Source organism: Lonchura striata, chromosome 10, assembly GCF_046129695.1.
Source record: "Lonchura striata isolate bLonStr1 chromosome 10, bLonStr1.mat, whole genome shotgun sequence".
In the NCBI taxonomy this organism is placed as follows: Eukaryota; Metazoa; Chordata; class Aves; order Passeriformes; family Estrildidae; genus Lonchura; species Lonchura striata.
Genome location: NC_134612.1, coordinates 15,890,389 through 15,902,481, shown reverse-complemented (window position 1 = coordinate 15,902,481; position 12,093 = coordinate 15,890,389). Strand labels below are relative to the sequence as shown.

General features: G+C 44.5%; 1 protein-coding gene across 1 annotated transcript in view; it reads right to left on the bottom strand.

Moving 5' to 3' along the window:
- The window catches only part of FGF12 (fibroblast growth factor 12), a 216,112-nt gene extending 204,994 nt beyond the window's left edge, over nucleotides 1-11,118 (bottom strand). Inside the window, exons 1-2 of the mRNA XM_021536858.3 lie at nucleotides 11,038-11,118; nucleotides 10,802-10,942 (exon numbers count right to left, since the gene is read on the bottom strand). Of these exons, the coding sequence (XP_021392533.1) occupies nucleotides 10,802-10,814 (13 nt within the window). The 5' untranslated portion in view covers nucleotides 10,815-10,942; nucleotides 11,038-11,118. The remainder of the gene's footprint in view (nucleotides 1-10,801; nucleotides 10,943-11,037) is intronic.
- Nucleotides 11,119-12,093: the final 975 nt, after the last annotated feature.

Sequence of the window (12,093 nt, the reverse complement as noted above, 5' to 3'; positions counted from 1 at the left end):
GATATAGTCAATTGTAACACCTGCAATTTAGAGATCAATTCTGTTGAACTGTCCTGGGAAATCCTAGGTAAAAAGTAAGTTTTAAAGCTTTCAATAACCCATTATTGTTTGTTAATAGTATTAATAACAGTAATATAACAGTAATTAATAATATTTTCCCCCAAAGGAAATAATTTCAAAACAAGTTCAAACTACTGTTATTTAGAACTGAAACTCAGTATTTTTGAAGAGAAGAATACACAGGCTTTTCTGATGATGTATCTCTCTGATGATGTATCTTTCTGGAAAATAGCATTGTGTCTCTTTTAAAAGGAAGTTGAAATGGAAGCCTGGAAACCATTTTTCCCAACAACTTAAGCTCCATAGTTCAATAGAGAGAAGATGTGTAAAGTTGATTAGGGAAATAGAACAAAAGCTAAAAACAGTGATAAAGCTTTATGGTTTATATGTACCTCCACCTGGAAAGGCCTTAAAAGCATCCCATGAAGTCCCCAATCCCTCAGAAATCTCTAAGAGTTGGCTATTGTGATACATCCTTCCAAAAACAGCACACAGTAAAATTGTTTTGCTTACAAACATGAGTTCACTGCCATTTGTGCTGTTTATGCTACCACAGGTGTTGAAAAACTGTTGTGACTCTAAGGCAAGATCCATCAGAAAATGCAGAGTCCAGGAAGCCCTGGACTGGCCTGGATGGTAAGGGAAATATTGGGTCTGATCCAGTTCAGCACAGAAATTTCACAAAATTGGATTTTCTGCAAAATAGATAAGATTTTTAGGCAGCTCCATTGAAAACAGAAGGAAGAAGTGGTAGATGCTGAACTTCAGTGTTCCTGACAGACAACTGCTCAAAATGCCCTGCCTTAGGTTTTGCTAGACACTGACTCCACCTAAGGCTGATGTTCCAGACACTGAGGAGAGGATTTCCCTGTTCATTGGCAGGGAAATCTCTGAAGACAAAGTCCTCAGCTGTGAGGAGACAGGATGGAGACCCAGGCACATCTGCTGGGTGCCAAGGGCAGCCTCCAAGCCAAAGCCAAATTAAAGAAGTGATGTGAAGGTACCAGGGAAGGACCGAAGTGAGATATCCACCTACATGGTCCCAGTTTTCTCCAAGCCAATTGCCCACTACAGCTCCTTTCAAAATCAGCTGGAGCCACAGTCAGGACATGCTCTGTTTGGTTTGGATTATCAAATCACCATGCAGCTTCTGGGTAATAAAGCTGATTTCAGGAATACAGTAACAGCCCTGCCTTTGAGATTACTGAGCATAAATTCATGCTTCACATGAGCATCAATGCTCATGTGGTGGTGATGCCAGCTTTAACAGTGCTGAGATTCAGCAAGACTTCTGGATTCACTGCTCCTGAAAACCTTTAAATAAAAAAGGACCTGCCTGTGTTTTCATATATACAGCAGTATGTCTATAATGAGCTATCCATCCAAAAATTGCCACTGCTTGGCTGACTTGCACAGCACAGAGCACTGCTTGCACTAGAAGATCCCCTTGCATGTAAAGCTCAGCATCAGCCTCAATGCCCTGTTCTCAATTTCACAGACAGCAGAGCGTGAGGCTAAATTCTGCACTCAGATCTGCTGTCATCAACCTTAGGGTGCTGCCACAGAAGGGACAATTTAACCAAAACCAGTATTTTCTTACTATAAATAATTAAGATTTTAAACACACTCTGTTCTTTGTCTCTGTATACTGCCCACGGCTGTATGCTTTAATATGTCAGGCTTGTCCTCACTATTTCTGGGAACCTTCTAATCAAAGGAGGTGAGAAATTCATCCCTAGTGACTTTATTTTCCTTTTTTTAAAGAAACAAACAAAAAACCCCACAAAGTCTTGATGTTTCTGGATGTTGATATTTTTTGAGAGGGGAATGCACTAAAAGCACCATTTAGGTCCGAGAGCCTGCAATGCACGATACTGAGAGATGAATCATGCAAATAAAACTGACAGGTAAATCTAGATATCTGGCACTATGTTTAGTAGCAATGGCAGAGACATGTCTCAGCACAGAGCCACTTGTTGTAAGTGTAATTCATAGTCATTTTTAAGATGGGGTGGATAATCCAACTTTTGAAGATACCACATAGCAATTTTAATAGCAGCTGTTAATACAAATGCCTCAAGGCTATATAATTTGTACCAATAAAGTAAATTGCCTTTAAAGTGGCAGGAAGAAAGTAAAAGGTAAATAAACCACAAATGTTTGTTATTTTAGCATCCCCTTGAACCAATACAAAATTATTTCTTCAAACCTTTACTACTTCTTCAATAGTTAATAATCTAGGTCTAAAGGCAGTCAAATAGGTCTTACACCATATAATCAGTATTATTTCCTTAGTTTTAGTTCAGTAAGTCATTAGAGACCTGGCCTTTGCCTATTGACCAAATGAGGCATTTGCCTATACCAGTGCAAATCAAGAACAGCTCCATGTACTTCACTTAAAATCTTGACTGGAAGAGGAGACTCAAGACAGTAATTTTTAAACTTCTTTGCTGATTCTCCCAGCACTTCTCATATTGCAACAAAATTATTATAATTTGCAGTATGATATTTCTCCACTGGGGCACACTGATAGGAATAACAAGTTTAAAAATTAACAGATGACTTTGCCAATGCGATTATTTGATAATGTATGGCCCCAGCTAACAGGCAGTCTCAATACCAGAAGCACTGGTCAATACTAAAAGGGAATGTGAATTCGAGGCCAGAAAATATCTCAAAAGCTCAAATTCAGCCTTCAAAGAGATCAAATAAGCTGGAAATATTACAAAAAGCAGGTCTTGCTGAGGAAGCTTATTCTACTGTCAACCCAGTTATGCTGCAATGGGTTGTTAGTATCAAATTAGGAAATCCAAGTCTCCCTTCATGTATAATTAACTTTTTTTCTCCTCCATTTACTAAAAGGTGCTGGATTATACATTTTTCCTCATTTTGGCATTACTGCCGTTCCCCTGTCACTTACAGTATGGTAGAGCCACTAGCATGTATAAGACTGAATTCAGAGCTATTCTAAAGGGGCAGAGAAATGGACATTCTGCATCATAGCAAGCACAGGATGTGCAAAGATTCTCAAGCAGAGAATTAATTCATACTGTATGTCCTTGCTTTGAAAAAAGTCAGAAAACCAAACTGAATCTCAAAATAATATCTGTGATGAAACAATAATTTTGTATATGTGGAATATTTTGGTGTTTATTTCTTATCTTTCTAAAACCACTGCTGCAAAATATTCTTAACAAGTTTCATACTCACTGAAGTGCTCCCCTAAAATATATATATTCAGGACTGCATATCAATAAAGGATGAAGCTCTGAGGGCTGTCCTTCAAAGAAGAACTCTATTCCACTCTGCTCAATTTCATACAAGTTTGATCTTTCAAACTGCAAAGACAACTGTAATTCCACTCTACGGCAAACAAATCACAGCCAACCAACCACATCTGGATCCTGCTCCTCAATGCCCCAAGTAATGATAAACACAGAAATGAGAAGAAGGGGAGAACAGAGTGTCAGTAAGAGGAGGAAGAGTCAAGGTCCAGAATCTGGAACTAGAGAGTTCAAGCTCCTCAGTAGGGTCATGTTAGTGACCAACATCAACTGGAAGATCCCTCAGGGCCTCTAGTTCCACATTTGCTTGCATAGTGGTATCACAACACTGAAGCAAGCCATCCTACCAATAAACTTGTCTGCCTGGACTTGGGGAGAAAAATAAACAATGATAGCACTTTGTATTGGAGTAAGAATTGCATACAACTCTCAGTGACCAGATGGGCCTCAGTCATCCTGAAGAGGCCTTCCTGCTTGCCAGCCTCTTTTGGAAATAGCATTAAAAGTGTTTTTGCATTAATAATACATCCTCAGTGACTGAGAAGGAAGGCAACTTTCCCTCATTATACCACTAAGACATTCAGCACTTCTGGAGGATTTATGAAGAAAATCCAAGTAGTTACATTTGGCAAATTAACCTTACCTATTGAAGGCTGATGGCAGATAAAGCCAGCCTTAAGCCAGCCTCCAGTGGAGGGATGAAACACAGAAGGAAGAAGCACAGCTCAAAAAAAAACCCAGTTTTCCAAATTAGAAATGCTGTTCCATGCTTCCCTGATTTCTTGCTTTGCACATGCTATTAAAAATAGCAAGCAGGAACGCCTTACTTCTCCAAGTGCACATCCTGATGCACACACAGCCTCCCTCGGCCACGCGGCGCCGCAGGATCGCTCCGGCGCTCTACGGAGCGGCCATCATCTCCAGCCACAAGATCCCTACTGAAACATGACGACACCCTAAAAGGTTTAATTCAATCTGAAGAGAAAAGCCATCGCTTTCAATGTGCATCCCCACAGAAGTATCAAATCAAAAGGTTCATCCAAACCCGAGACCTGGGAGAAGCAACTCAATGAATTAGCCTGGTGACTTGTAGTCTTATTGACTATAAAGAACACTTCAAAAAAGCAGGGATATCGGAGTTATATTAAAAGGAAAAATCCTTGTATCACTGACAGGAAAATAGTCAACTTTTTCTTCAATCATTTTAAGCATAACAGCATTATTAAAGCCTTTATACTTTGAGTGAAAGCATTAATTACTATACCCATCAGGAATATTTTTCATTGTCAAATTGCCTTTTGCCATGCTAATAAACACCATGATTTGCATGTAAAAATTAATAATGTTACCTCATTTATAGGTCAAAACACACAGACTAAAATAGTTTCTGCAATTCTCCCTAAATAACTAGCTCTTGCATATCAAGTTTTATGGCACATTAGAAATTAGTGCAATTTGGACAAGATTTGAATAGCTGAGTGGATAGAAAGGGAAAGATAAGAACAAATAAGGAAAATCTGGTAATAAGTTAAGCCTCAAAAAAAAAAAAAAAATCACATTTTTTAAAAATTTCTGGACCCCATGTGACCTAGGGATGAAACAGCTATATGCAGGTCATTACTCAGAGTATCCACAGATTATGTCTTCAGCCACTCTGTATATAAATGGCATGTCAGAACAACTGAATGCATTAAAAAAATCCCTTTCAATTACTCTCACATTTCACTGAGTCCAAATGTGACTTCCACAGCCCCCATGTAACTTGTGGAAATGGGTTGAAGTATTTGGGTATTTTCATAAATGCCTGATGACGAAGTCCTGCATCAATTTTTATAAGATTTAAGAGTATTATTCAGGTTCTCTTCCCACCTTTGTTTAGTAACATGGTGGGTTTGTTGCTATGGAGGATTATGAGCATGGCCACTTACTTTTCCCCCTTAATTACCTGTTTGAGCATGTTAGAGGCCTGTTAGAGCACAGATACTTCCTGGGGTACCATATTGCACTCTTCTCATTCAGAAGTTGCAGATGCCCACCCACAGAATTTCAGCAGCTTTCAAATGATGGTTAATAAAGGTATTGGACTACTACCTGCTCTTCTAGGTGGCAGCAAATAGCCAAGGTTGGCTCATTTTTGCAAGAGCCACACAGCAACCCAAGCTCTTATCTTTGAGCCCTCATATTTGTGTTGAGTTTAATGTGATTTCTAAAGCAATGGGAACAGACATTTCTCTCCCTTTCAGAAACGCATTAAAGAAAAGCAAGACTGCACTGCTAAATTAGTGCCTGACATTCCCCTCCTCTTTTGGTGCAGACAGTCTGAAGCACAGCACCAAAGTCATCTTTCAAAGCACCCCACTCCAGCCTCAGGGGTAAGGTGCTAAGGTCAGGCAATCAAAGTGCTCCCCTGCTATACAGAATGCTGGCATCTACATTGAAAAGCACAACCTGGGGCATGGGGGAGACAGCAAAAAAAGATCAGGCCATTTATTTACCTCCCCAAATATGCTTCCCTGTGTCAAACTTCAAGCAGCCAGTTTGAGAACAGCTGGCCTCAGTGACATGCCCTGGATCTCACAGCACGTCACTGGAAAGCCTGGGAACATGGAGCTGCCTCCTCTGTGGAAAATGCACTGCTCAAAGAACCCTCTGACTATCTTGACAGAGGTGCAAGTATTCCCTGAGAAAGAAAACAGTCTTGTAACAAAAGTAACAGTGCCACTGTTTTGTTCGCATTACAAACAAGCACCTAAAAGGTCTTGTGTGACCCAGACTTTTCCAAAGCAATCTGCACTACTCCAACACATGTGTGACAGTATGTGCTGCAGACTCAACTCTAGCAAACACAGGACACGTCAGGAAGGTGTATCACAGGGTACAGTTTGACATGAGCATCTCAGACAGCTGCAGGACATGAACTATGTCTTGGATCTTAAAGATCTTTCCTTTGATTTTTGAAGAAAGCCACAAAGGTGGGAACAGTGCACAGTAACCTCCAGAACTGCATGTTCTCACTTGCTACCCGCTCTCACCTTGTCCACAAAGTCCGTCTTCAATCCTAACATTCCCCGGCTCTTGTTGGGTTTTGATCACAAGTTCTTCAAGGTGATGATCTGTCCTTTACAGGCCTAGCATGCAGACAGCTGCACAGAGGAAGCAGGCCCACAATGCTGGGGCTGGCCAAGGAATCTCCAGAGTACTTCTGGTGGAACAAGATGATTCAAAACACTCTGACCATTCTCCTGTCCACAAGACAGCACGATGCAAAGAGCTGAGACCTGTTTGCCAGTCCCAGGAAGGGGAACTCTGTGCCCTGAGTAAGTCGGATTTTACTGCTTAAGGCCTTCCACTCAAAGACCTGAACATCATATACCTAGGAACAGCAGCATTGTGGCTTTTCTACAAAGCAAAAATCCTGCTCCCAGCTTTGTGACTAGGAAGAGAACGTCTCAAGCAGCACTACTGTGGCAGCATCTGCCTGGGACGGTCACACTGCAGAGATGTCCTCTGCAGACATCTCCTCAAAGCCCTGCTGCTTGGGGACCCTGAGAAGAAGAGAGCTGTAAGGACAGGTTCCCTGGTTTCTCCCACACACCCTTCTGAGCATGACGATGAGGGTCCTGTGGGCAGACCTACTGCATGGAGAAGTCTCTCCAACAGGGCAGGACCATGGCTCAGGGAATGACAAGAGCATCTCCACATCTCAGCTAGCATGCCTTAGCTCTGCTGTCCCCATGGACCAGCTGACAAGTCCTGCAGTATTTCCTAGTTAACAGCAGGCATCCTATGGTGAAGGCAGCCTGCCCAGGCACTCCAGAGCCACCAGTGCCCAGCACTGACTTCCAGGGACAGCAGAGAGCACCAAAAACTCTCTGGGCTCCTGAGGAAAGTTCAGGCAGGCAGCCTGGCTCTGCTCCCCATACAACATTGACACATCAAGACCCCAATCCCCATCTCAGGCAAGATAAAAGTAGCAATCTGTGCTTTCTACCAGTGAGGGAGAAAGCAATTTCTGTGTTTTCAGGAGTACAGGAAAGGGTATCACACTTTCAGAGAAGCAGAGCTCTCCCTGCAGCAAGGTTAGCCTGCAGTCCCTCTCTACTCCATCCAGAAACCCAGGGATCCATTCCACACTGTGCAGCTTGACTCTTGCTTGGCTGATTTCTTTTCCAGCCTCTGAGTGTGAACATCACTGCATGATGTTCCTTCCTCTGCTAAGCATCTTTCTAACTGTGACTGAAGAATCTGGCAAATGACCAAGCATTCTTTAACCTCCACATTAACTATTGTTAGCTTTGGCAAAGCCCAGCTCCAGGGATGCCTGGTGTGTCGCTTACTGCTGCAGCCCACAGGAACTGCTGTAGTGGCAAGATTCAGAGAACAGGGATCAGGTAGCAGATGCAAAACAGAGCTCTCACCCACAGTGCCCTGCATCCCCCATTGCCTAATAAGCTTTGGGAACAGCTACAACTTTTAAGCTCCTTACTTCTGCAAAAGGTTTGGAGGCAGTGAACGTGCAGAACAGAATCAGTCAGAGAAGCTGTAAGTTAGATGAGGCCAAATGCTACTTTTAGATCACCAAGATGTGTTGGTAACTGTGCAGCTCCTTGGGGTGTTATTTATCTTTTAGGCATGGTGAGGAGATAGAGATGCTTGGTTCTAGCCAGCTTTGTCTGCTGGAAGATGGCACAGGCTGCACCACCTCCTCAAACCTCAACAGAACCCTCTTGGCTGGTACTCTTACTGCTACATTCCTAACAGTAAAGTCCTTAGTCCCACATCCCACTGCACAAAAACTAGGTTATGTCTTTCTCCCCTCATTCTTGTGAGTAAGCCCAATCAGTGAAATCAGTTATGGCTGCTCTAAGCAGTGCCAGAGATGGTTTTTTAGCCCATTTTTTTACTGCAGACTGCAGGTTTTGCAAAGCACCAGCTCCAACCATATTCAGACAACCAAGTTCTTGTGATAGCAAACCCTATCCAGAAATGTCCACAGCATTCATCAGGGATAGCTGAATTCAGGGACCAGACGGCAGGTTTTCTTAAACAGACTTTATGTTGCTTAATATAGCACACACTCTTCCTCAGTATCTGCACAACATTGAGTTGGAGATGTTCTGAAATTTGCACTGAGGAAGACTGGAGAGGTGGGAGAAAGGCTGCAGGAGGAAGCATTTAAAAAGCAAGAGATGACTTTGTTGCTTGCAGATGATGTTTCTCCAATCTCCTAACAGAGGACTCGCAATGCAGAGGCCTGGTTAGTAATGAAAACAAAATGTAAACCAGTGCGTAGTCAGGCAATGCAGTTGCAAATCCATCCAGGATTAGTCTCAAAAGCTGAAGAAGTGAAGAGTTTAGTCTGGCTCATATCTTTCCTCTGGGGAGATGTTCTGCATTGTGCCTGACTGTACTCCTACACAAAACTGCTCCGTGAGACCCATGCCTCACAGGCCTTCTTGTGCCACTCCAACTCTATCCAAGTTACAAAAACTACTTCAGTGCCAACACAATTGGATCCCTGCCGTGACAAGACTTCCTTTGCCTTCTCATTTCTTCATTGAGCTGCCAAAGTTCTTTATGTATTCCATTTAAGTTCATCCCTGCTTTGGACCTGTCCCATTTTGGTACTTGGATTTCTGCTGGGTTTGCTCTCAACAGCCCTCCTTTTTACATAGATAGAGGAAACCCAGAGAGTATTTGTTCCCTTCTTCTACCCCATGAAGGAAAATCTCTAATAACAGCAAACTGCTCAGAATATTTTGCATCAAAATAAGTAGTGACTCTTGGGCTTGACTTATTCCCACTATCCCTTCCACCAGTCAAGCACCTGGAAACATGCCCTGCTGTGGAGCCCATCTTGCAACTAATAAACACAAGTATCAGCAGCCCCAAAATCTACCTTATCAGACACTTCACTGCCAATTCAGCAGCAACTGCAGCGTAACAGTCACTGTTTGCACACGACAGGAGTAGGGCAACCCTCCTTCTGGAGGTCCTTTTACCCCCAGCTACCTAGACCCTTGTTTTATTGCAGATGTTTCCTTCCTGCTCAACTCCTCCAACTACACGAGCTCCATCTGAAGTTCCATGGAGAGCCTTTGCCTGCCCCTGTAGTGCATGACAAGGCACACAGTGTGTTATTCTGAAGTCACAGTCCATTTGTTTCACATCAAGGCAAGTACCAACAGGATATTCAAAAAGCAAAGGTGGCCATCTCAGGTTAACTGTGAAAACATCATGGATAGTACAGAAATTATCTTTAGGGCTAACGTGACTGCTGTGAGCTTTTTAATTTAAGTAAAGTCTTCGCAGATACACTTTCTCGAGAGGTACTTACGTGTTCCCCAAGCCCTGGTATGTTTATTGATCACTGCCCACAAGAAACTGCACTTTATAGAACATACTGCCTCCTTATGATTGAAATAGCTTCCTTCCTTAATCAGCATATAATCAGATATTCCCACACAGGAGAACTATAGCCCTGATTGACAAGATAGTTACAAAAATAAACCTGGGATTTAAATATAGCTTGCTCGTCTCCCTGGAAGGTATGTAGTATTGTGTTATACAAGTCTACCGTAGTTTTCCTTGAATTAATATCGTCCATATCGCCCCACTGCCCTGATCAGTATCAATTAAACTGCTCACAGATTTGTGTTACACAGGAGAACCGGCAGCTACATTGTGTAGGAATGGCAACTCGCCTTTTCTCTGCAAGGACTGACTTACCATCAGTATTTCATTGGCAATTAACACGTAGTTCATGTACCAGTTGAATGTGTGATTTCCAGTGCAATTGTAGAGGTGGATAGGTAAATAAGTGTGCGGGACCACAGAGCTATGTACAGAAACAAAGCGCATACACTCAACCTGAAGGGATATATGTGGATGAGATATCTCTGTATGCAAACACACAAGCTAGCCAGGCAAGATTTAATTATCTCCTCTTTCTAGGGTGGACAGTTCAATAGCCCAATACTCATTGCATTTCTTCCAATCTATCAGGATGTTCTGATGTATTAAATATGCAATGTAACGAGGGCAGAGCTCTATAGCCCTGATCTCGTTTCACAAAAAAATAAAAACGAGGTATTTTTTTAAACCCATTCTAATCATAAAATGCTTTTCATCTGTTAAAAACCTCCCTATTGCTGACTGGCTAGAAAACACGGGACGGACCTCATATTTATTATGCAAATCCTTAGCATTAAGAAAACAAATCACCAACTAACATCTGTCTCTCCCTAAAGGAAAATAAATCTAAAAAACCAGCCACCTTTCCCCTCGCTCCATACGCAGCGGGCCGAGCACCCCGCGGGATCGGCAGGGACGCGCCTCCCGCCCGCTCCCCGCCGGTGCTGCAATGTCCCCAGCACAGCGGCAGCCTCGGCCGCCCGGCCCCGCACCAGCCCGGCCACTGCGGTCCTTTCGCCGCCGCCCCCCCGCGCCCGACCCACCTTTCCCTTCCATCGCGGAGCCTTGCGAGCGCCGGGAAGTTGCGGGAAGACGCGCACCCTCCTCAGCCGAGAGCCCGGCGGGCAGAGCCGGCGGCCGCTGCCTCGCTCCGCGGTGGGGACGGCGCTGTCACAGCCCCGGAGCTGCAAGCAAGCAAGCAAGCGGCGGGGGGGACGGCGTGAGGCGCCGGGCCCCCCCAGCCCGCGGGGCGCGGAGCGGGGCGCGGGGGACGCGTTACCTGGGCCGGCGGGAGCTGTCCCTGGCCGAGCGGTGCTGCGGGGGCGAGTGGCTCCGCGGCCCGCCGCGCTGCCTGGCACCGCCCGCATGCGCGCCCCGCCCGCGCCCCGCCCCGCACCGCGGCACCGCCGGGCCCGGCTGCGGGCTCCGCGCCGCGCAGCGAGCGCGCACGGGCGGCCCCGTCCCGCGCCCGGCGGCAGCCCCGGGCCGGGACGACGCCGCCCCGCTGCTGCCCCGCAAACCCCCAGACCACAAGTGCCACGCCGGGCGGCTCGGGGAGACCGCTCCGCTCGCCCCCAGCCTCCCTGGATCCTGCGCGCCGGGCTGAGCCCGCACACCTGCAGACTCTCAGGAGATGCCCAGCCTCAGGTTCAGGCCTTCCCTGCATATGTTGTTTCAAGATTAATTATGCTGATTCACAAAACATCCACCTCATGGCTACTTTATGCTTTTCCACCTTTGCATCCAGCAACGACTGGATTTCACTCATCCTCCAACTCATGAATAAAATAAGCAGTCCCCTGCTAATAAGTTGATAAAACATTCATAATAGGATCAAGTCACTTTTTTTGAAGAACAAATAGTTCATCCCTGTTATAAAGTTTCTCCACAATGGAATTACCTCTTAAGTTTTTTTCAGATTTTTAACTTTGGTGCAATGGGGATGGTAAAACCCAGTTCTGTGTTTATTTTTATGGTTTGTGCAACTGAAAAAGCAGCTCATGGCATCCTGGGAGCTGCACAAATAGAGGATAGATGGCTCTAGCACAATGTAAGCTTCTAATACAGGAACACTTAACTCCTCTCTTTTGCTTTACTCTTGGTTCCTTTATACATCCTGGTGTTCATATCTTCCCTTCTTATCTAGGACTGGCAAAACACTCAGTAATTACATATTCTCTCATTCTGAGCTACTGCAAACCATCTTGCAGATACTACCTATGGGCATTCCCATCCCAAATCCAAACCCTGAATTTGGTTATGGAGGTGAACACTGCACACATCATTCCACCTTATCACACAGCCCAGGCAGTTCAGCAATACTTGCTCCAACCTC